General features: G+C 36.7%; 2 protein-coding genes and 1 non-coding gene across 3 annotated transcripts in view; 2 read left to right on the forward strand and 1 right to left on the reverse strand.

The window, feature by feature from the left end:
- Positions 1-12,951: 12,951 nt before the first annotated feature.
- Positions 12,952-26,977, forward strand: part of LOC126811975 (5'-nucleotidase domain-containing protein 1) — a 37,343-nt gene continuing 23,317 nt past the window's right edge. The window contains exon 1 of the mRNA XM_050538073.2: positions 12,952-13,157. The gene's annotated coding sequence lies outside the window, so the exon portion shown is untranslated. The remainder of the gene's footprint in view (positions 13,158-26,977) is intronic.
- Positions 16,061-18,058, reverse strand: LOC126811974 (solute carrier family 41 member 1). Its single transcript, XM_050538069.2, has one exon. The coding sequence runs from the start codon at positions 17,936-17,938 to the stop codon at positions 16,283-16,285; it is 1,656 nt and encodes a 551-aa protein (XP_050394026.1). The 5' UTR covers positions 17,939-18,058; the 3' UTR covers positions 16,061-16,282.
- LOC126813714 (U4atac minor spliceosomal RNA) lies at positions 18,539-18,665 on the forward strand. Its single transcript, XR_007677039.1, has one exon. It is a non-coding gene; the product is annotated as a U4atac minor spliceosomal RNA (small nuclear RNA).

The raw sequence follows: 26,977 nt of genomic DNA on the forward strand, positions 1-26,977 counted from the left end.
GTTGTTTACATTGGTGAGATGAAGAATCCTATTTAATTTCAATAATTTCCGTTTATTACGTCTAGAGTTATGGCCCTTGTTTCGCTTTGTTGAACCTTTTGAACGCTCTAATGCCAAAAGTTAACATCCAATCTTTGTGAAATTTATGTACAATATTTAAATTAGGGAAACGAAGAAGCCTTTTGAATTTCATCAATTTCCGTTCATTACTTCTAGAGTTATGGCCCTTGTTTCACTTTGTTGAACCTTGTGAACACTCTAATGCCAAAAGTTATCATCCGATCTTTCTGAAATTTAAATACGTTATTTAAATTAGTGAAACGAAGAAGCCTATTGAATTTCAGCAATTTCCGTTTATTACGTCTAGAGTTATGGCCCTTGTTTCACTTTATTGAACATCAAAAGTAATCTGCCGATCTGTATGAAGTTTACATGCGTCATTTAAATTAGTAAAGAGAAGAATCCTATTGAATTTCAGTAATTTCCGTTTATTACGTCTAGAGTTATGGCCCTTGTTTCACTTGATTGAACATCAAAAGTAATCTGCCGATCTGTATGAAATTTACATGTGTCATTTAAATTAGTAAAGAGAAGAATCCTATTGAATTTCAGTAATTTCCGTTTATTACTTCTAGAGTTACGACCCTTGTTCACTTTGTTCAACCTTGTTAATGCTCGATTGATGAAAGTTATCATCCGATATGTGTGAAATTTATATGCTTCATTTAAATTTGTGAAACAGAGGTCTATTGAATTTCAGCAATTTCCGTCAATAATTTCTAGAGATATGGCGGTTGTGAACCTTGTGAACATTTGAATGACAAAGGTAATCATCTGATCTGTATGAAATTTATATGCATTATTTAAATTAGTAAAACGAAAAAGCCTGTCAAATTTCTTCCAGAGTTGAGACCCCTGTTTCAGTTTGTAGAACCTTGTATGGAACTGTCTTGTAAAGGCCCCCAATTACCTACAAAGGAATAAATATGTGACAACCCTTGTTGACGCTCGGACGATTTAGCTGCTGTGGGCGTATGTTTCGTTGCCCGGCAACCTATCTTTCTACATCCACATTCATAATGTGGACTTGTTATGCCGTCACCCCTGTCTGTGGGTCGCCTACAGGGCACAATTCCTTATGAATTGTCTTGAAACTTTACATACTTATTCCTTATACCATAAGGATGATCCCTATTGTTTTTGGTGCATGCTCGACCCCCAGGGGCAGAGCCACACTCTTTTTATTTTGTATTTTGTTGTTTGTCATATACAGGATGCATTTCTTAACAGTTCATTTTTGAATACTTATTCTTATACCCCAAGGATCAGCCCTATTGTTTTTATACGCCCACATGGAAATGTGGTCGTATATTGCCGTCGCCCCCATCGGTCCATGGTCCACAATTTCTTGTGAACACTCTACAGACTACATTTATCAACCGATTGTTTTGAAATTGATATATGTTGTTTGAATTAGTGAGATGAAAAAGCCTATTTAATTTCAATAACTTCCGTTAATTTCTTCTGGAGTTATGGCCCTTGTTTCACTTTGTTGCACCTTGTGAATGCTCTAACGACAAAAGTTATCAACCGATCTGTATGAAATTTATATGCATCATTTAAATTAGTAAAACAAAGAAGCCTATTGAATTTCAGCAATTTCCGTTAGTTACATCTAGAGTTATGGCCCTTGTTTCACTTGTTGAATCTTGTGAACGCTCTAATGACAAAAGTTATCAACCGATCTGTATGAAATTGATATGCATCATTTAAATTAGTGAAATGAAGAAGCCTATTGAATTTCAGCAATTTCTGTTAATTTCTTCTGGAGTTATTGCCCTTGTTTCACTTTTTTGCACCTTGTGAACGCTCTAACGACAAAAGTTATCAACCGATCTGTATGAAATTTATATGCATCATTTAAATAAGTAAAACAAAGAAGCCTATTGAATTCAGCAATTTCTGTTAATTACATCTAGAGTTATGCCCCTTGTTTCACTTTGTTGAATGTTGTGAACGCTCTAATGACAACAGTTATCATCCGATCTGTTTGAAATTGATATGCATCATTTAAATTAGTGAAATGAAGAAACCTATTGAATTTCAGCAATTTCCGTTAATTACGCCATGAGTTATGGCCCTTGTTTCACTTTGTTGTACCTTGTAAATGCTCTAACGACAAAAGTTATTATCCGATCTGTATGAAATTTATATGTATCAATTAAATTAATAAAACGAACAAGCCTATTGAGTTTCAGTTATCACCTAAATTAGTGAAATGAAGACGAACAAGCCTATTGAATGTCAGCAATTTCCGTCAATTATGTCTAGAGTTATGGCCCTTGATTTACTTTGTTGAACTTTGTGAACTTTCGAACAACAAAAGTTATCATCCGATCTGTATGAAATTTATAAGCATTATTTGAATTAGTAAAACGAAAAAAGTCTGTCGAATTTGAACAATTTCTGTAGATTGCTTCCAGACATAACGGCCCTTGTTTTAGTTTTTAGAACCTTGTGAACCTTCAAACAATGAAAATTATAATGTCATCTGTATGAAATTGTCTATTAAATTCCCCTAATTACCTACAAAAGAATAAATATGTGACAACCCTTGTCGACTGCTCGGACGATTTAGCTGCTGTGGGCATATGTTTTGTTGCCTGGCAACCTATCTTTGATGAATGCCAAACCCCAAGGGGCAGAAAAACGCCCATTTTCTCTTTGTGTCTGTATGTTGCCTACAGGTCTCAATTCTTAATGGATCGTCTTTAAAACTTTTCATACTTATTCCTTATACCCTAAGGATGACCTCCATTAATTTTAGTGCATGCCTGACCCCCAGGGATATAGCCACGCCCAATTTTTGTGTGGGTTGCCTACAGGCCTCAATTCTTTACAGATCCATTTGAAACTTTGCTTACCTATTCCTTATGCCCCAAGGATTATCCTATTGTTTTTGGTGAATGCCCGACCCCCACAGGCTGAGCCACAACCTTTCTTGCTTTGTGTAGGCTATCTGTGTGTTGCCTACAGGCCACAAGTTTTAATGGATCATCTTGGAACTTGATATAAGTATTCCCTATTGATTTTGGTGCATGTCCCGACTCCTAGGGGCAGAGCCCATGCCCAAATTTTGTGTTTATCGTATTGTGGCTGCAATTCTGAATGGGTCATCTTGAAACTCGGCATATGTATTCCTTATAGCCTAAGGGCGGCAACTATTGATTTTGGTGCATGTCCAGACCCCAGGGGCAGATACAAGCCCATTTTTTTGTGTTTAGCGTCTGAAGGCCACAATTCTGAATGGATTATCTTGGAAGTTAGTATACTTATTCCTTATACTCCAAGGACAGCAGCTATTGATTTTGGTACATTGTCCGTCACTCTTGGGTGGTGCCACACCCACTTTTTGTTTATATTTTGTCTGTAAATAATCTACAGGTTGCAATTATTAAGAAATTTGGATCCAATTCCGTATGATCCATCATAGGGTTGTACCTACTTATATTGGTCAATGTCCAACCCCCAGGGGCAGAGCCACGCCCAATTTCTGCAGTTGTCTACTTGCTGGAATTCTAAATCTGAATGGATCATCTTGGAACATGGCATATTTATTCCTAATACCATAAGAATGGCAACTATTTATTTTGGTCCATGTCCCGACCCCCAGGGGCAGTGACACACCCACTTTATTTTAAAAAGTACCATATGAATGAAAGCAGAAATGTTGTTTATCTTTTTGCTCTCGTTGTTTATCCTTTTGTTGTCCTCCCGCATTTTGAAGAAAGCAGTGACTTTTAAAATGGGTTCGTCTGTCTGCCTGTCAGTCAGACGTTTCTAAGAAAGCGGGGGACTATTAAAATGGGTTCGTCCATCTGTCTGTCTGTCCGTCTGCCTGTCTGTCCGTCACACTTTTTGGGACACAATAACTCTCCTGAGTTAGAATGTTCAAACTTGGTGTAGGTGTTATTAGGTCAATGCCTTGAGTTCGAAGATGAGCATTTTCTGCTTAGGGTAAGCATTGATAAGCAATTTGATTGGTTGATGCTTTGGGACGCGACAACTTTAGTTCTAATTAAGTGAGAGTGATGAAACTGGGTGTATAGTATTACATGAATACCTTGACTAAGTTCGATAATGAGCATTTTCTGCTCAGGGTAAGCAGAGCGATAAGCAGTTTGATTGGACCTCATGGTTGAGACTTTAGAACACAATACCTCCCATTCTAATTGAGCTAGAATGTTCACACTTGGCGTACCGTAGGTGTTTATTAGGTGAATGCCTTGACGAAGTTCGAAGATGAGAATTTTCTGCTTTGGGTAAGCAGAGATCTAAGCAATTTGATTGGTTGATGCTTTGGTACACGATAACGTTAGTTCTAATTAAGTGAGAGTGAGGACACTTGGTGTATAGTTTTATCACATCAAAACCTTGGTTAAGTTCAATAATGAACATTTTCTGCTGAAGGGAAGCATAGTGATAAGCAATTTGATTGGTCGAGACTTTGGAACACCATAACTCTCCTTGTAATTGAGGTGGAATGTTCAAACTTGGTGTAGGCGTTCATTGGGTAAATGCCTTGATGGAGTTCGATAATGAACATTGTCTGCTTACGGTAAGCAGTAATAAGCAGTCTGATTGGTTGATGCTTTGGGACACCATAACTTTTATTATAATTAAGTGAGAGCGATGAAAGTCCGAGTACAGATTCATTATATCATTACCTTGACTGAGTTCGATGATGAGAATTTTCTGCTTAGGCTAAGGATCGATAAGCAATTTAATTGGTCAACTCTTTGGAACATAACAACTCTGCTTTTAATTGAGGTAGAATGTTTAAACTTGATGTAGATGGTCATTAGGTGAATGATTAACATTTCGAGCTAAAGCTAAGCAGAGCTAAGCAATTTGTTTGTGGACACTCTACAGGTCATAATTTTATGTCCTAATACAGTAAAGTATGAAATTATGTCCTTATATATACAGATATATGTATATCTTAGATACAATAAAGAATGAAATTATGTACAGTAAAACATAAAATTATGTATGTCCTTGCATACAGTATAAAATGGAATTGTGTATATCCTTGCGCACAGAAAAGCATGAAATAATGCATGTCCTTCTATACAGAAAAACATGAAATTATATAATATGTCTTCTCAACCTCGTAGATTTACTCCAGGTACTCTGGTTTCCTCCCGGACGAAAGACACCTGTGCGTGTGCTAAGCATAGTAACATAAGACAATTTGTCTACTATATCACCATCAGTGAAAGCGGACGTTAAACACAAATAAATGAAATGGGGTTTAACGTCCAACTGTTCTGCTCCGAACTAGGCTAATGAAGACGGGCATACGCCATACAGTGTGCTAGGAGGGAAATTTTGCCCGGACAGTGGCACTACGGCCTACTCTTATATCGAATTCCAATGTGCACGCCAATGTGTACACGTGTAGAAATATTGTCGTTGCGACATTGTTTTCAAATTTATTGACAAGGAATAGAGAAAAATGATAACATATTTCATTAATTAATATCTTTGGCTGTGACACTACGGGGTAGATGTGTGACACTTTCGTCTAGGCGTTTCTTCGACTTCACGTTGTGGGATCAATTATTTCAATCATCAATTAACTGACTCTGGAACACCGTTTATGTTGTTACTAAGTTTATATAATTAAACAAATACACCAAACTACAAAGTTATGATAGTACTTTGTGAGTTATTAAAATATCCACGGTCTGAGTTCAATATCCTTTCTAACTCAGACCAGAACGGCTTAAACGTAAAGGTAAATCAAACCACATCTCTCCTATATAGATATTATAATGCGTCATCTTTTAGGGCGGGACAATTACCATTTTGGGTAAGTGTTTCGTATAGGCACCGTTTTACGTCAACACTATTCTAGTTAATTGTACTAATCTGTGCACGAGATAACTGGACTATAGTACCCCACTTCCAGCAATGGATATTGACATAACTGTCGGTGAGTTAGTCTAAGATAGAAGTAGAATAATGCAAGCTACTTCATTACCCTAGTTTTCGTCACACATCATGTAGGTAACGAATTTCTATATTAAACAGAACACCTTTCTTAAAGCTAAAATAAACCTTATAGTAATACAACACGCTTAATTAACCTTATTATGTCACATGCAATAAATACAATATCAATAATTAAAAGCTCTGAATATGTCCATTAAAATTTTAAGTCCTAATTCTAAAATATCATTATACTGATAAACATGCCACCATAATGTAAGTTCACCGATTCACTGTCAATATAAAATAAATTCTCGGTTATACGTTCCAACACAATAAAAAAAAACCCACTGTTTCAATGTCAATAAGTTCACTGTTCCTAACACTACATAATTTCAGGTCCTCTTCAGAATCGTTCTGTTTCTTGCACTGTAAATTTTGGTGATCCGTTAACACTTCTTTCATTTCCTCTTTAGAACCATATCTGCTTATATGCCGGAATTCCTCTGTCTGGTTCGTCGTTGCGGTGCGTTAAGATAAGATACATTACTTCCTGTAACCGACCAGTTTACTTGCCTAATCAGACCACTAATTATTCAATTACATTACCCTTAATTTATGACATTTATTTTAATATTAGTTGGATACGGTTATAATTTCATCCTATGTATACCCTTATGCTTATGTAAAATAAAAAAACCTTTTTTCCTCGTTGTGAATACACGTGTATTAATCCTTAATTCTATTTACTTTTAACTGAAAAAACTATTGACGCTATACAACTTAATCCGTCACTTTAATATAAACTAATAATATTAATTATACGTTTCACCTACAGTCATTAATAAATTAAAAACTCATTACTTTGCTAACGTTCTTTACCTATTAGTACTATCTGTTAACAGTGAACAGTTTCATCCCATTAACAAATCATCTTCAATCAATTACCCTAACCGTATCTGGTTATTGTTTAAGACATTCCTGCTGTGCTATAAACCCAGATTTAACATTGAGTATATAGGACGGACATGGTGTACCTCTCAACGTCTAGAAATTATAGAGCACTCTCGTCTCTTTTGGCCTGCTCCATAAATCAACTTTTGACAGGTATACGCCCATTTTTCTAAATACCATACAGATACACCAAATAAACATCATAAATGTTTTTGATTTCTGAATTTATTTCTTCTCTAAATTCAAACAAACAGCATCTTGAAATAAATGTGATCAATATTCATCTCAAGACCAAATTGTTCGCTACTCATGGCTCTAATAGTCAATATAACACAACCGTAGGTTATTATATTCCCTACTTTCAACACACATAACACAATTTATTAATAAGTTCCTGACATTTTCGTTGTCATTAAGTATGGTTTTACGTATACACTACGCATGGCATTTCCGAGAATTCAAAATTTATTCGACAGCTAACCGCACATTCGAATCCAAATTTAAATTACCCATTTTACCATGGTATGTTTTCCCGCTTTTAACACATACTTTGAACTTGTTATCTCCTGTTTACATTTTTAACAACACAACACGAAAAATCCAGAAACAGTTTAAACCATTGCATAATCTAAGCTAACCGCTATATAGCAAGGTGCACTGTTTCATTTTAAACCATACATTTAAAAACTAATACCGACCCACACGCAACTCGCGAATTTACAAAGGGACATTCAGTTTTAAATTTTCCTGGGGCTTGCCCTAAACCTACATGCTTTCTTGCGAGTTTTTACAAAACAATACGAAAATCTGGAAACCGGTATATTGCTTAAGCTACTCGCTATATTGCTGGACCCCGTCTTTCCTTTAAAACCTTCATTAGAACCTTATACCGACCCGCACGCTATCCCACGAATTTAAAAAGGGTCATTCAGTTTAAAATTTACCTTGGGCAAGCCTTTGCCCTGAACCTAAACGCATTTACCGCGATTTTACACAGGTCCATACCTTAACCCTACCCGGTTAAACACAAATACACATTACTTGAACAGAACAGTACATTACATTCATTTACAAAATTCACGTCTAAAACACCTCCTAGACCGGAGACATCATTAGTTTTATTTTACCTAGCTTTACTGTTTCAATTTTAGGAATCTTATTTATTCCTTCGTTTATAGAATATTACCCATGTTTAAACCTAAACCTTATTTTTTTCCTATTTACTTAGATTTTCTTAATTTAATTATTTTAACATTTTAACGTCCTTTTTAACCTTTATTTTTTTTAAAGCAAATTCCTAACCTCTAAAATGTCATTAACTCTACCCCTTGTCTTTTTGGCTTCCCATGGTCAGTTTATTAGGAAATATGTACCTACCTAAAAACGACTGGAAACTTCTTCTTGTAAGGATTTCCCCCAGGGTCGCCATCCTGGTCATGGCACCAAAAAGAGATTACTGTGACACTACGGGGTAGATGTGTGACACTTTCGTCCAGACGTTTTTTCGACTTCACGTTGTTCGATCAATTATTTCAATCATCAATTAACTGTCTCTGGAACATCGTTTATGTTGTTACTAAGTTTATATAATTAACCAAATACAGCAAAACTACAAAGTTATGATAGTACTTTGTGAGTTATTAAAATATCCACGGTCTGAGTTTTAGATCCTTTCTAACTCAGACCAGAGCGGCTTAAACGTGGCAAGAGCCACATACTTCTTGACAGTTCTACATAAGGTTCGCGCTAGGATGATGTGTTCACCCTAGCCTCTAAGCCAGGGAGACTCGGGCCGCTCTATGATATCTGAAGGTAAATCAAACCACATCTCTCCTATATAAATATTACAATGCGTCATCTATTTTACGTCAACACTATTCTAGTTAATTGTACTAATCTGTGCACGAGATAACTAGACTATAGTACCCGACTTCCAGCAATGGATACTGGCATAACTGTCGGTGCTTTAGTCTAAGGTAGAAGTAGAATAATGCAAGCTACTTCATTACCCTAGTTTTCGTCACACATCATGTAGGTAACGAATTTCTATATTAAACAGAACACCTTACTTAAAGCTAAAATAAACCGTATAGTATTACATGGCAAGTTATTAGATTCACATATATGTACTTAAATCAAGTTAGCAAGTGAGTGATAATGTGGTAAACATTCAATTCTAGGTTGATAACAGATAACTCATGGGAAGTTTCTCCAGTAAATTTCCATTACCATATAAGGGTGGGTTTCGACGTCATTTGACCAATTAGATAAATGAAGGTCCAAAACCCAAGCTACAAAACTGTCATATTTGTGAGCAATCGCTAGACAACAGACAGATTCTGAAAGGGAAAAGATGTAGCAGCTTCTATCAGCAGACTCGCCCAGCTAGTCTGGCTGGATGAGGTTTGGGAGAATGCCTTTATTCTATTATGCATTGTACCATATGTAAGCAGCTATGATATATAAAATGTAAAAACGAACTGTTGCATTGTTATTTCTGGAAAGACAAACGTCTTAAGAAAACAGTAAGAAGTAAATACACAACGTGAAGGGAAATCAAAAACAACCAGAGACAAATTCTAGACGATCACAGGGCTACTATAATATGTAGTAAGAAAAGATGCATGGGTCGTACGTAGGATGTTGCGACCGGTTTTCCAACGTCCGCTTTCCACGTCTGACAGAAAGGCCCATTGTACTACATACGGGACCTCGGTTTTTCGTCCCATCCGAACGACTAACAGCGGCCCTCCTTCCTGCATCACTGACAAGGGGGAACCACGCCGGAAAATGTGGATGAACTTTATCGGCCAATGCAGGGATCGAACACCAGACCTACAGGCTAGCGAGCCAGCGTCTTATCCACTTAGCCACCGTGATCCCCTAAACACAAATAAAAGAAGAAGAAAAAAACAGTATCACATCCTTACATACAGAAACAAATAAAATTATGTATATCTAACATACACTAAAACATGAAATTATGTATGTCCTTGTAAAACATAAATTATGTTAGTCCTTACATTCGGTAAAACATGACTTTATGTATGTCCTTGTAAAATATGAAATTATGTATGTCCTTACATTCAGTAAAACATAAAATTATGCATATAAATTAAATTAAGTACATGTATTCCCAACATACAGTAAAATATGAAATTATATATTTTCTAACATAAAGTAAAACATGAAATTATGTAAAAACCGGTTTAATGTTTAAATATAGTATGTATAAATAGTAAGTAGTTGTCTATAGAAATGTCAACTGTGTTTAATGTGTCAACTTCTAATGGAGTTCTTTGTTGAAACACACTCCCCTTGCCAAGAAAATTTAACTGGATGAAATGCCATCTTGTTGCACCGGATATGTTTCAAGATAAGGTTGGACCTAAAATTTATTTGCTCTACAATAATTGAGCTACATTTATTTCAACTGGATATTTTAGACCGGGTTTATTCTCTTTTGATTTTGCTGGTGTATATTCCTAGATTAAAGTGCCGGTACTTCTGTTTATTTTCACTTAAGTCAGTATTGCCTTTTGATCTGCTAACAATGGAAATTTGTTTTATTCCCTCACTCCATTGGCTCAATGGCTTGACATTCTTGTTACTGTAACTAGGCTTCTGTGGGTCAGACAGTTATCCCAGCAACCACTATATTGACCTGAGCTAAACCTTGATATTGACACAAGGGTGGAGTCTCATTTAAAGCCTACACATGTATATAAAGATTTTGTATGACAGCTGGAAATACAACGTGAACTCATTAATATAACCGGTATAGTGTATCCAATATAATATATAGATAAGGATTTATATGCCACTTACGTTGACAGATCTAGTTTGTAAATTCACACCCGATTTAAATCTGTTTAATAAATGCATAGATTTTTTTATTTATATACACACCCACATTGGAATGTGGTCGTATTGTCGCCCCTGTCCGTCTGTCCGCTAGCCAGCCCGTCACCTGTACGTATATTAATATTTATATGCTGGTTTGTGTGTTGTTATATTACTGAGATAAATAAGCCCCTCGAATATCAGTTATTGGTAATCACTTATAGTGTTATTGCCCTTGATTACTTTGTAGAATCTTGTATAAACGCTCTAATAATAAAAGTTTTTAATCGGATCGGTTTGAAATTTATATGCAGTTGGAATGCAATACAAGAATAGACAGTAGCGCCGCTGTCCGGTCAAAATTCTCCTCATAGCACACGGTATGGATCACGCCCGTTTCATTTAAGTAGCCAGGTCTTTATTTCAATATCATCCACAGTCTTAGACATTGCAAACAAGACTTATTGGTCAATTTAAATCAACATTGATGTTGTTATCTCACCGTGAAAATTGGCTCACGAATCGCGTGCGAGAATGCTTTCGAGCGCCATTTGTAAGGACGCGACTCGATGAACGAGGCTAACCTTATCCCCAAGGAGAATGCTACCGGTGTAGACTGAAATAACCAGACACCAAAAACGGTCATTGAATTTGAACTCTTCGCGTATTTCACCGAACATAATTGATTAAAAACGATTGAATGTATATCAGTTAATATATAATTACATTATATTATGCGTTGCGACCCATTTGTGTCAATTTCTACTTTAAAAAAATGGTAAAACAACACTTTTTATGGGAAAAGTATCACGGTCGTGTGCTTTATCAACAGATTGTGGGATGGGATAGGCATTCAGTGTGCGAGATAATGATATAGACATAATATCTGATATCGCAATTAATGCGTTGCATCAATGAAACAGCCTCTATTATCCAGAATAATATTCTACGAATATTAGTCTGGATGCGTTGTCAACATTTGAGAATAATAGGTCATTGGCTAGATTATTCGGTCTTTCACATTATCGGAGATAAAATCTAAGGGAGGTAACTAGTCCTAAAACAAAATGTTGACGCCCATGAAATTAATTTAAGAATGCCATTTCAAAAAATCCGTTTGATTGCATTGCCAGTTCAATATCCAACACTCTTAATTTTCTTTATTGTAAAATTTCTCTCCGTACGTTGAAGACTAGGAGGTTTTGGGTGACCGAGACTATCAATGAAATTGAATGACAATGTGATCGTATTAATTCATAATAAAAATTGACGTCATACTGGGTAGTAGGTACATCATGTATACAGTATGTTTTTATGTAAAATCCCAGTTTCTGTGTTCTGTCAAAGTAACCTCTGGTTACCCAATTATATTAATGCGCCAATATGACGATAAGGGGCCATATGTATTTCTCAGAAAATTTAAGGCCGGAGGGAAAGAAAAAAAAGATACATAATCTCAGGAACCTGGCAAACCCCCTCCTACAAAAATTCCTGGACCCGTCCATTTCACTGACCGTGTTCCAAATTCTTGACAAATCAAATAGTAGGCTACACTAAGTTTGAACAGCTTGTATTGTAAAAGCTGTGACGGACAGACTACCCGACGAACGAGCCCATTTTAATTAGTCCTCTGTGATAAGATCGCTTTGACATTTGTCAAATTAGTGAAACAGTTACCCTAATTACTTCAAGAGTTAAGGGTCTTGTTAACTTTGCAGAATCTTGTCAACCTTATTATATGCAATTATTCGAATTAAAGATACAAAGAAGTCTATTGAGTTTGAACAATTTACGTGATTCCTTCTAGCGATTAGACAATTATAATAATCAAACAAAAATGAAACTGGAATGACGCCAGCTAGTATTAGAATCGACAAATTGTGGACCGTTGGTTGTTGGCGGACAAAAAGGGCAATCGAACTCGAAATTTTTATGTGCTTGATAGTTCAATGTATATTTAGCCACCGAGAATTAAAAGCTTATGTGTTGACTAAAATTAGTTAAACCTGGAATAAGTGAGGATCTATCTTAGCTAAGTTGGTCCAGTGATTATAATATATTCAAAAACAGGTCTGCCCACCATGAGGGCTATATAAATATGATTACTTAAACCAGGTTCTTGATTTAGCCCCAGGATATAGGAGTTTGTGGTTGTCCTTGCCAATTGTCTCCTATATTCTTTCAGACTCCCCGAATGAAACTTTTATTCGATTTACTTGAAAGGAGAACGTCGGGTGTATCTTTGGTGGTGTTGGTAATCGTAACCTTTAATTCCGCATGTTTCACAATATCAGAAAGTCTAAGGTCGGTTACCCGACAACAGAACATACGTCCAAGGCAGCAAAGTCATCCGAAGGTCAATAAAGGTTGGTGCTTTTTTATAATATTGTTAAGTGTTTCTTTGGTGGTGTTGGTAATCTCTAAAGAGTTATATCCCTTTAATTCACAAGGAAACGAACAATATCCCCAGATATAAAATTATCATGTTATCGAATAGTACCTCTGTTGAATCGTAATCTATAATTCCACATGTTTCACAATATTAATATGTAGATAAAACATATTTGTTAAATTTCAAACATGTATTTTATGGCTTTGAATAAAAATGAAAATTTTATCACAAAATACTAATACTAGACCATTTTAAAAGTAAAATGGGGCAACTTTGAACATTTATTCACAATATTTGTTATGTTTCTTGCATTTGATCATCCATAAGGAATGAATATTTAGTTTTATTTTGATGAATTTATTAAATTTACATTAATTTATCGAATGCAATTTTATGAACCGTTGAAAGTAACCCCACTGGCAAAGCAAGATTGAACACCCAATTTTATTTCTTAAAAATTGAAAAAAAAAATAATATTCTTATGCCAAAACATATTCTTATTTAAATTTTTTGTTGTTGAAATGTTATTTCTATAATTATTTTGATGAATTTTAATCATTTTGGATTGAATTTTATGTATCGTTCAAAGTTACCACACTGGCGACGCAATACTGAACACCAACATTTTCTTTTCTAAAAAATGAAAAATTACCAAATAAACCTGACGTTTTGATAAAATTGTTTGGTTTTTTTTTTTTTGGGGGGGGGGGGGTATGGATTCTTTTCAAATTAAAATGTGAAGCATGCTCAGGCCCTGTGAAAAAATTTCGTTAAAAAAAAAAAAAAATAGATATACATTGTCCGTCAATTTTACAGCACCCCTGGGAACACTTCCCGCCCCCTTTGTTGCTCTGAGCTAGTTACGACCCTGAGCATGCTCGTGGTCGGTCATTAGAGGACGAAACCTATCGATATCTACAAACAACGTTCTGCGATCCCACCCCACCTCACACCACCCCACCCCGTGGTCGGATTTAAAAGATTTTATTCAATTTGGCTGGAAAAATGGGGTCACAACAGGATGAACCCTAGCGATTAGAGTTTTTTAAGAATATGTTTTTTGTCTAGATTTTAAAATATTATTTAATGTGAGTCAACTGAAAATTCATCAGTTGTAATAGAATTATATTGTTTCTTAATCAAATTTTATACACTTACAGACGTAGTTAAAATATTTCATTGGTTTTTTTCTGAATCTTTATTTCATTGATTTAGCATGAAAACGCCAGCCACTTTGCAAATAATATACTCTTCAAAAAAAGTAGGGGATAATTAGAAACAATACAAAACAGCGGAAATGCACTGCTGTTTTTATAGAGGTAACCAGTGTATGTTAATAACAGGTCAATCGCCTACACATGAACATAAACAGATCATATGGACGGCTTATCTGACGGCCCCATTTCACTCGCAAAGGAGATACAATGTCAAAAGTGAAAATGGACGTTTTTAATTTTTGTCTTAATAATGAGTAATTGCCCCACCAATCCTCAGACATTCAACATGGATAGGATAAACCAGCAAGCGGCAGTTTTCATCAACCCTTCCTTAAAGTGTCAAATTTGACAATGAACCCCTCCCACGTTTATGGCGCTATTGTGTGTCGCACATGCAGCTCAGTAGTTCTGTTGGGGCGATAAGTTCTTCATCTGTGAACATACTCTCAAAGCATGTCAAGTGTCCATGACTATTTATCATACCACAACCTGCATATGTATTTGCATTTCAATATCCCCTACATTTTTTTAAAGAGTATATATAACACGTAAATTGTAGGCGATGTCACTTCGGTGGAAGCGGACGTTAAATAATGCCCGTTTCATTATCCCAGTTGTTGCAGAAAAGTAAGGTGTTAAACACCATTTCATTCATTATTGTGTTCCAAAATCTCGACAAATAAAACGGCATACACCAAGTTAGAAAATTCTACCTAAATAAGAAGAAGAATTACTGTATTCCAAAAACTGTGATTGGCAGACTTGTCAGACGGACGAACCCATTTTAATTAGTCAACTATTTTCTCCGAAAAGCGTGGAACAATATGGGGAAATTTTGCTAATGCTCCTTTTACGTGCACGCCAAGGTGTACACGGGGCCTCGGTTTCTCGACCCATCCAAAAGGCTAAACCCTGGTAGTTGCCAGATCCCCCGTCCCGCACCTCTCGTGTGCGTATATCAATTATAATAACAAATCTTTAAAGTGAAGTCGAGCATATTTTATACTTTTGAGATATCTGAGATACTCTCATCATCTGATTTATATCAAATGTTTGATACCATAACTTTGTGACGGAAGAATGAACCTAATTGACCTCGGACGCACTGAACAGAGTAAAATTAACATTATTTGAAATGCAGTTTGAAATGATTTAATATTGGTTTAATTGTCTATCTTTGCGAGTTAAATCAATAATATAATATATTATGTATCCTTTCATACAGTGTCATGCCTGGATGTACTAAGATACATAATTTCAGTGATAAATATGTAAATTCCTGGGTGTATTGGAATATTTAATATTTGTTAGTAAATGTGGCCTGATAATTTTCACATCTGTCACAAGTCATTTTTAAGTGAAATGAAATGATTATAAATTGTGTTCTAATTTGGTAAGTGGATGTTATGAAACAGAAAGAGTGAGATCATCAAATACGTTGTTTCAAGGGAAGGTGCGGCAGGGAGGGGGGGGGGGGGAATTGGAATGGAATTTTATCGTATTACTAATAAATATATATATATATATATATATATATATATATATATATATATATGTGGCGGGTTCCTCCAATCTATATATCTACTGCATTGTATTATATTATGAAACTAAATCACAAATAATCAACTTTTATACTTAAATCCTTTATTTAGATTTGATTCTAATTTAACATAATGGTAACTAAAAAAATTCTTTATATATCGGTATACAAATAAAATTTTCAAATGTATTTTGAGATTTTACTTATTATTTAATAATTATGTAAATACATATACAATATATACATCTTATTGATAAAATAATTATTAAAATTGTTTGGACAGATGTTTGACTTGAATTTAGCACAAAATATGATCAATGATTCAATCACATAATTAATAATTTATTCTCCAACATCAGCATCACGATCTCCTATATAATACAGGAAACAGAAAGCCAGTGCTAAGAATCCTGTTCCCAATAAATCTCCAATAGCTGTTAAATACGGGATGGCCACATTATCAGGATCCTCTCCTTTCAACCATGTGTAATGCACCATCCAGTCCGCAATAAATAATAAAATAGCAACTTGTAACAGAGCAGCAGAAAGATAGGTAACATTAAATATAAGTGTGATAGATGTATGACCAGCTTTCATATAAGATATTGTATAAATAAACAAAAGTTGTCCAGGAATGACAAGACATATAAGAACCCGTGCTGCTCGAGCATTGCAAGATTTTCCAAAGAACACTTTTATTGGATTTATACACGCTTTTGTATGTCCACCAGGAAGAACACCAGGCACACTATTCTGATGTAGGAAGGTTGAAATTCTACTGGCTTGAACAGCAACCAAATTACCTCCTACACCATTAATTACTGGCTGGAAAACTGCAATTCCATGATAGTTTGCTACTGTAAAATCTAATATAAGACCACCAACACTACTGATCACCATAGCTGACAAAACAGGAACCCAACCGGAATATATCACATCATTCACATATTTATTTTTGACTGAAATGTACACCCATAATGGTGTTAGAAGTAAAAATATGACAATGATAAGAGGTGCTAACCATACTTCTTTACCCAGTGATTTATACAGTAAAACGCTAACCCATGAGAGTAGTGATAAGGTAATAAGATCACCAAGACTAGCCGCTATTGGTGTCGCAACATTATCAGGGTTGATATTGCACTTTTTTGACAGCAAAACAACTAGCACCATTACAGATCCCAACGCTAAACTTGCTATGGAGGCTGTAAATATACTGCTTGCACATAAGAGTAGTCCATGATGAATATCAAAGTGTCCATCAGGAATCCAACCCATTACCATTGCTACAAGAGATGCTAAAAATCCGACAACTATTGCCTGCGCTTGAACAAGGGCCATGTTTCCTCCTATCATTTTCCACTGTTCTTTTCTTGTATCCATATTACCTAGGTTGGCTTGTGTTGAAAGTCTTGAAGCGAGAGTCATTTCTAAATTTCCTTTTAGTCCAAGTAAAGCAGGTACAAGTATGAACACTTCTGAAACTTCTTTAAAAACTCTCCAATGTTGAACAATATCTAAAACCATTCCAGCACCAACTGTACCAAAGCCAGCAATAATAAATGGAAGGGATACTTGTAGAGTTATACTCAAGGCACTTTCATCTTGTTTGACAATCAATGAATCTTCTGTCCCATGAATTTCTTCCTCGGTGTGTTCTGTGATTTCATTTTCACTCGACCCATCTGAATCGTCGTCTGCTAATAAAGGCCGTTGTTGATCATCTTTATTCCTCTGTTTTTTAGCACTCCAATGTAAGTAATCTTTCACAGGAATTTGATTTGGATTTCCATTCCTAAACGTTTCTGATTTTTTAAGAGCCCCACGTCCATTCTTCGACTTATTGGGCTTTTTACTGTTATCTTCTTTAGAGGGGGCGGTGTCGGACTGAGCTAAGTTTGTTGACAACTCGACACTATTTTCTTCTGTCATCGGATGGGTTATATGTGGAACCATTTTCTGTTTCCGACTCCTTATATTGTATGTGTTATCTGCCATAGTGGTAATACATCATGTTTCCAATTACATGTGTAATGATATGTATTTTTTAGTTCAACAGATGTTACAGTTACGAAGTAGTCTGTAGACCATATGCCATGTCACAAACTTTAATATGGCTGTTCCAAATTTAGTCTGTACATTAAACGAAATAGAGGTCTACAGGTGCATGCAATTTTTATTTGCCTTAAGTTTTGGTTATGGATAGTCATCACTACATGTAATTATAATCATAAAGAAAGTCATATGTATGAGATAATTTTGAACGGTTTCCAGATATACATTTTTAAAGACAGGTCTCTCTTTGTTTCGTCTTCCGATAAAAGCTATTATCAAATTTGAAGCAGTACTTAAATAGAGTTATATCCCTTTATTCTTTAAACGTTTCGTAATTTTCAAAACATAATCATAGCTAAATAAACATTTATGAGTAATAAAATGATAATTTTATGTTTGTTTTTGACTGGAAATACACATATTAAAATTTTGATTATAACTATAATTAAAGTTATTCAATTAAAAGTGTAATATGCAAATGAGAATGCCCATTGCATTAAGCTAATTTCCTAGAATTGGGTTAAGAAAGCACCTGTATCACCAACCGTCTTTGTCTTGGGGTTGAGAGCATGTCCGAGGAACGTTAAGTGAGGACATGACTGCTGACGCCATTAATAAAACAGCGCATCGCCTGACGTAACTGTCGGGTTAGGGTGCAATTTTTGGTACCATTAAATGGAATGGTTATATAATAATAGTATCAGCACTCAGAAGGCCAAATATTACGGGAATTGTTGCTATGAAAGTCAAATTATTAGTTTAATTGAATAAATCCTTCCTACCCATATAAGCAAAGCATTTTAATCCTACCGTAATTCAGTCCTACATTTCATATCGTAATCTATCACGACAGTGTGCAAGCAAAGAACCATACTCGCGTTTACAGTTACATGGTGGCTCAGGGGTTAAGGCGCTGGATTATTTGCCCGCCTAGTCATAATAAAACGTCGCAATAAGTTTGTTAAAACTGGAAAAAAATAGATGCAATAAAATTATTCATGAAATGTAGTTAAACATACATTACGCAAGAGCTAAATCTGCCTATTGCAAGTCTTTATTTAGGCTTCAGATGTTATAGAAATTATTAATTAGACCTTTATTTACACGATAAGCTCAAAATCAACATTGTAGACCCACGGATGCCTTGGATACAATTTGGATTTAAACAGTCGTCCATTTAAAATTAAATCAATAAATGGCGGACCAAGCTAACGTTTACGATTAGTCGCTGATGTCACCACCGGAAACTGGTGATGAAAGGCCTGCCAAATGAGGCTACCATTGCCATTGAGCATGTTACTTGATAATCGAGAATATGTGGATGGAGGTATCGTCTGTCAATCAAACGATCGCCAATTCTCATAGACGGTGCAGACACAATTGATGCCTATTTCTAGTCCAAACTTCCAACAGTGACAATTCCGTTCAAAACAAAGTAATTTGACTGAAATTTTCAACATTTTCTTTTTATAGGCTATCATCTATTTTTGAATTATTATAGCAAGAATGGTCAACTCTTTATACAACTCTTAGCTAATGTATCTTCAAACTGCGCCCTAATCCACAAAATTAAAAAAAAGAAATTGAATAGTGTAGGCTACGTATTGCGGTTGGTATATAAATATTTTATTATGGTCTTTATATTGTAAGACGCCCATGTATGGGTGTATAGATAAATTTTATAAGATACCGGTATGTTGATATATTATCATTCATTTAAAATTTAAAATTTATCTAATGCGAAAGCAGTCTACACATCTAAAACCTTGTTATACACAATCGGTTTCAAATCCGATTAGGGGTAGTCTTACTTAATCTTATTCCACATCTCCCTGACTACGACTTTAACTACACTCAAACTATAAAGAATTACAGTTTTCCTTAGATTTGCAAAAGAAATATAGGCCTACTAGTCAAGTAAATATCTCTACATAATTTCCTTCGATACCCTAACTTTCATTCTCTTTGAGGCCCATGTGTTTCGTAGTTATTTAAAATAGATCTTTAATTTGGTTTAGAGCGAAACGTTTTTTTTACAATATGGAATATGTTTTCAACCGCGGTCTTCTTTAACGTGATTTTAACACGGCGGTAAATCTTATTATGGAAGACTATTGCGGCCATTTCTTAATGGGAGAGTGTGCGAGAGTGCGAGAACAAGAAGAAACGAGATTATTTTGACCTCGACTTCTTGCTCCCTCGTCCCTCGACTTCTCGCCCCCTCGCCTTTGAAAATTCTCGCGTTCTCGCACTCGACTTCTCGCCCCCTCGCGTTATCATCGCCTTTGAACATCCTCGACTTTTCGCTTTCTCGCCTTTGAGTATTTCTCGATTTCTCGCTCCCTCGCTTCGTCACAATCTCAACCTTTCGCTCCTCCGCGTTCTCGCCTCGGAAGTGCAATGTATGCGCATGTTCACTGACTACCGTATCAGCATTTATATTTGAACATAGATTCAAATAGACAGAAATGTTTGGGGTTCTAGAAAGTTTAATAGTCTTAACCAATTTTAATCTGTTCTTGCAGGGAAAGTATTGTATTCTGTACTCGATTTTAAATCTTCAGTCGAATCCTTCTTTGCTCTCTAACTTTATCAACGTTCATCGGGATTTTTCATGCCTGGTTCCACTTTGTCAGTGGGAGGCATGGTGGCGCAGTGGGTAGGGCGTTTGCTCGGTAACTTCATCGGGATTTTTCTGGTAGGGGTTCAACCTTGTCAGTGGTGTAGGACAGAGGGCCTGGCAACGGACAACGTATAGTTGATCGAATGGGATAAAAAAAACAAAACATATAGAGGTTCAGTGTCCGGAATTGAAATGAAGTGGGAGCTATATACGGTGACTCAGTGAGTAGGGCGTTTGCTCACTTACTTAAAGTTCATCGGGATTTTTCTGGCGGGGTTCAACCTTGTCAGTGGTGTAGGATGGAGAGTCTGGCAATGGATAACGGACAGCCATTCTGATGGGACAAAAAACTGAGGAACTGGTGTACATATTGACGTAGGGGGAGGGTCTAGTGGTTTAATGCGTACACGTAAAATCGCAAGGTCTGTCATTGATTCAAGTTGCCGGGTTTCATTTGCCCTCTTGAACGTGACAAGGTGAAGGGTCGTCTGACCAACCTCGTGGGTTTTCTCCGGGTTCCTCCTACTGCTAATTTTTACGCAAAATTTTACTATAGGAAAGTTGGGTCTGGTTTTGTGCCTAATTGATGTACACTCCCCCGCACTGAGCCTTCGGTCTATGACGATATAAACATCGTCGAGCCATCAAAACTATAGTTTAGAAGTAATTGTATGTGCAGTGAGCCTGATATTATTGATATGTTTACGGTAATGTATATCGAAAATTCAACATAGAAAGCTTCTGAAATTGTGCAGTCTAGTAGTTATTTATGCCTTAATTCTGTGAAATAAATAACTTTTTTGCCACCTAGGCTTATTTAGGTGGTTTTTGATGCAACGTGGACGTACCCTTTGAACATTCAATCCCCAAATCGTGGACGTATCCTTTAATTTTTCCACCCAAAAAGTTTGTCCCGTGTCCGTTTGGTGAGAACTTTGCGGTGATATCTATATAAATTAAATCAAAGGGTGTATGTTGGCCTATCACGCTTTGTCGTTGCGCTCCAGCCCCACATTATTATGTGGTATCAAATTAACCAGCATCGCCATGTGGATGTTTGTCAGATGTGGAAAGCGGAACTATACCTAAAGCCGATCGCCACATCCGGCGTATAACCCATGCATCTTTTTTTTACTAACATCTTAATAGCCTTATGATCGTCTAGTATTTTCACTTGTTTGCCCCCCCCCCCCCTTCACGTTGTGTATTTACTTCTTTTTATATATCCCAGTTAAGACGTTTGTATTACCAGGAAGAACAATGCAACAGTTCGTTTTTACATTTTATATATCAAAGCTGGGTGCATAGATATAAGCAAAGTAGGTTACAATAATAAAGTCATTCTCTCAAACCCCATCCAGCCAGACTCGCTGGGGCGAGTCTGCTGATAGAGATCTTCTTCTTCTAGAATCCAACTGTTGTCTGACGAATGGCCAGAATTATGATGGTCTTGTAGCTTTGGGTTTTTGGACCTTTAATTATCTAATTGGTCAAAGATGACATAATTAATTATAGTGATTGGTTACTCAAGCTAAATTATGCAATTAGTAATTTCCAATCACGTGTTAAACACGATATTCTCATTCCCACAGAACCAACTAATGTTTACCAAATTATAACTCTTTTTATGTATCAACTATCAATCATTTTTTAGTGCATATGAGACATGACTTCTATACAATGTGTGAATCTAATAATTAGCCAAAGATATTAATAATTTAATTAATACAATATAATGCTATTATTGATTTAAAGATTCGGGCCCCAGGCGAATCACGCTTTGTCGCCACGCTCCATCCCCACGTATCTGGGATCAAATTAAAAAGCATGACCCCGTGAATGTTTTAGACCATCGAATTTGGGCCACGGGCGAATTTTGGCCCTAGGCGAAATTGGGCCCTGGGTGAATTTGGTCCCAGGGCGAGCGAAACCGGGTATCCTGCTAGTAATACGATAATGCAACATGTTCATAACTTATGTATCTGTTAATTCGAACATATAACCATCTTGGAGCCACGAACGCTAGTTTAGAAATTATAATGTGCGCAATGAGCCTAACATAACACGATTTTCCCATATTTTTGGTATGTCTATGGTAATATATGTCGACATAACAACATAGGAGGCTTCTGAAATATTGCAGTTTAATAGTTTATTCATCCCTTGATTCTGTGAAATAAAAAGCTAGTTTGAATACTTTTTGATGCCCGTGCCCTTTTCTGCGTGCTCACTTAGTCTAGTGTGCGACGTTTTAGTGTGTGAAAAAAAAGAAGAAGATAATATGAAATCTGGAACTTGGTCGGGGAGGGGTGGGCGCTTACTCGGTCTCATGGGGGTAGGGGCCGGGGCACTTGAATCAATGACAGACCTTGTGATTTTACTCGTACGCGCCAAACCACTAGATCCTCCACGCCATTGTGTACCCATGGCCTCAGTTTCTTGTCCCATTCGAACGACTATCCGTTGTCCCTTGTGAGGTCCTTCGTTCTACACCACTGACAACGGTGAACCCTGCCAGAAAAATCCCGATGAACTTTGGTGAAGTTGAACACTTCATTTCGAATCCGGACACGGGACCTCCGGTTTTTTTATCCCATCCGAACGACTACACGTTGTCCCTTGTCAGGTCCCCCATCCTATACCACTGACAAGGGTGAACCCCGCCAGAAAAATCCCGATGAACTTTGATGAAGTTAGCTGGCAAACGTCCTATTCATAGAGCCACCGTAGCTTCCACTTCATTTGGATTCCGGACACTGAACCTCGTTTTTTGTATCCCATTCGAACAACTATACGCTGTCCGTTGCCAGGCCCCCCGTCCTACACCACTGAAAAGGGTGATCCCCACAAGAAAAATCCTGATGAACTTTAATGAAGTTACCGAGCAAACGTCCTACCCACTAAGCCACCGTAACTCAACGTCATTTCGAATACGGACACGGGTCATCAATTGTTTTTTTTATATCATTCGAATGACTATACGTTGTCCCTTGCCAGGCCCTCCTTCCTACACCACTGACAAAGGTGAACCCCGCCAGAAAAATCTCGATGAACTTTGATGAAGTTAGCGAGCAAACGTCCTACTCACTGAGCCACCGTGGCTCTCACTTCATTTCGAATACGAACACTGGACCTCTTTTTTTTAAATCCCATCCGAACGACTACACGTTGTCCATTGTCAAGCCCTCCGTCCTAAAACCGCTGACAAGAAGAGTGAACCCCACCAGAAAAATCCTGCCAAATTTGATGAAGTTACCGAGCACATGTCCTACTCACGGAGCCACGTAGCTCCGACTTCATTTCGATTCCGAACACCGGACCTCGTTTTTTTTATCTCTGGTTGCAGGACGGAGGGCCCTGAAAGGGCAGTGTCTATAGTCGATCGGATGGGACGAAATACCGAGGTCTCGTGTACACGTTGGTATATACGTAAAAGAACAGTGTCTTCATTAGCCCAGTCGGTGCAGAAGTGTAGAACGTTAAACCCCATTACATTTACAGGTACATTAGTAAAACAAATCAAACTTAGGATTTCTCTGATTTGGTTTTCATGTACAATGGGTTTTATGTCCTAAAAAGTTAGAAAAAACGGAAGCAGACTGGACAGTATATTTTAAACATAAATGTATCGGGGTATCATTTCGTTACAGAATGACAAAATGGAGTACTTTAGTTTACAGATTGTCAGTATCCGTGCGAACTTTACAAATCTTGGGTTTGTCAGGAAGAAATGGATTAATATATTCAACAATGTAACAGTCAGAATCCCAAAAATACAAAGTAGGTTTAGGTCTGTCTTTCTCATGGTTAATGTTGGAAATCCTTTCATTTAAAAGCTCTCCATCTGGTCCAAATCTGGCGTCAATACCAAAAAGAGGATCCACTTCATCAGCAGGAATCTGTCCCAAACACGAACTAAACAGTCCTGCAAAATATCAATTTAAATAAAGTTAAATGAAAGATTATAAAAAAGAAAGTTATCGCAAATGGAATACACATAACCACCGTTTGGGAAAATGCATCCTGATATACGACCATAATTCTTTAACTCCACCAACAGCCAATTGCTGGAATCAACCATGTAATTTAGGCATTTCGTACCATATCACTAGTACCATGTTGTCGAAATGGAGGGGGGGGGGGTACCGATAAAACATATTTCCTATTAAGTGTTAATGGGGAGACACGGTGTTGCAGAAGGAACAATAGCTAAGCTTGCAAGCTAATTTACTTCTCAGTGATTGTAACGGCTATAGCGAATATTCACAGCAGATCAGTTTGCCTGATTGCAAAGTAAGCCGGTTATTGTGTGGTGACTTATTGTATGCTAGGTTGGTTTCGGCAAAAAAGGTGCCGTGTGAACTAATTTGCATACTAGCTTGATTTCATGTTCTGTGTAAAATGTTACGATGCAAAAGACAATTAATGTTGAAGGAGAAAAGTCTAATTTGAAATGTTGAATGACAAAAGGTAGATGTCAAAAGCGCAATGTGAAAGCGAAACTATTAAACAAATTAAGTTTTATATTATCAACGGTATTATGTTCTGTGGACACGACCATGTGTTATATAATACTGACAAGTACAAGATTGCGTAGATAGCAATATATATATCTTTTTGGAACTCGACTTAAAAAGAGCAATAAACTATAACACCTAGCCAACTTAAGAAAAAAGTGCAACTGTTATGCGTGTAATGCGGAAAAACGCTTGCTTAGACACGACCCCCATGTCTACTATCTTGACTAAGTGTGTCTAAAGGTTGATGAATAAAGCAACTATGGATATGTGGAAGACTTGGTGAATAGAACATAGCAAATGGAAAGAGAAGATAAAGCAGGTATGGGGCCTTGATAACATCGTGCTCTGACTCTTTAACAATTGTTTAAGATGAAGAAAAACATATCCGTTAAGGCATTGGACTGCACTGTCATGCGCCAGAGCTATTATTATAGACTAGGCTATGCAACATACAGGTCAAGTGAAGGGCAATTATACACAACATATCCCCTGCTAAACAAAACAAACAGAACAAACTTTTACTGATCTATAATGGTTAAATAGGCCTGATAGACAGTGCAGGACACTTGAAGCTAAACACTACCGTTTATAGGACTGTCGTAAAACAAAAACATAGTTTCAAAAGTGAGTGGAGCATGGACTAAGGGTCAATATAAAAAGACGTGAAATAAATTAACTCACCTATAAGTACAAGGAAAATAAATGTTTTGCAAAATAACATGTTAAAGTGTAAGATATCCGACCAAATAAAATTTTCACAAAATCTCTCTGGGCAAAGTTATTTATTTCACACACGGTTTCGTTGGCCGAAAAACGTACACGTCATAACTAATATAAAATGACTGTAAAATGATTGTGTGAAAAGCACATTTGGTAATTAGTATCATAATAAATGTTGATCTTGATGGTACTTGAAGTGTACTTCAAATATGATAACACCTGATCGAAGTGTCCCAACGTTAACTTTTTACAATGAACGCATGTACGTTGGATCATAAGGCCTGTTATTGAGTCAGGTGGCGTATTGGTTTCGATTTCCCGCTTGTACGTGACAAGGAAAAGGGTGGTCTGTCAAACCTCGCGGACTTTCTCCGGGTCCTCTCACTACCTTTGCGCGCAATCGAATTATTTAAATAAAATTTAGCCAAATATTAGTAGGCCTACCGAAACAATCTCCTTTGTGTCTATTTAGTCGATGTTAAAGCCCCCCCCCCCCACACAATATCCAACAGCTTATACTAAATACAGCATTGCTTTTACAAAAATCGCCCGTTATCCACTCTAACCACAGGACTTCCCCCATAGGCCCAGATAGAAAGGCCAAGATATACACCTGGCGTTAACCCCCACCCCACCCCCCAAAAAACAAAAACAAAAATAAAACAACCAAATGTAGGGTTTCATGGGCACAGCCCTTAACGAGATTTCTCCTTCAATTTCCCTGCATCACAATATTTTGTCTCCTAGATGGGATGTATAAAAGTAAAGCTCTGACTAGTCCTACGGTAGAACACTCTAACTGCTTTGTTTTCTCTTTGAATGTATATTTGATGTTGTCAAAAACTCTAGATGAATTAAACCTGTTTATCCGATTTTTTATGGTTGACGTCCATGCGTTATACAGAAAGATAAAGCTCTACCTTCGACCCAGACATGCTCTATATAATACACTCTTCGAAACTTGGAAAACTGACCACAGACCTTACGTAAAAATCGGTGGATTACCGTTCTGACCCCCCCCCCCCTTCCCCCACCCAGCTGTCAGTCCTCAAAATAGCAATAATAGGGCTAGGAAAAGTGTCAGTCATTTCGGACTGTATGCATGTCTTGTTTTTAACG

The sequence above is a fragment of the Patella vulgata genome, chromosome 2, assembly GCF_932274485.2.
Source record: "Patella vulgata chromosome 2, xgPatVulg1.2, whole genome shotgun sequence".
In the NCBI taxonomy this organism is placed as follows: domain Eukaryota; kingdom Metazoa; phylum Mollusca; class Gastropoda; family Patellidae; genus Patella; species Patella vulgata.

Coding starts and splice junctions, on each gene's coding strand:
- LOC126811974 (XM_050538069.2), bottom strand. CDS start 17,938: ATGGCAGATAACACATACAATATAAGGAGTCGGAAACAGAAAATGGTT.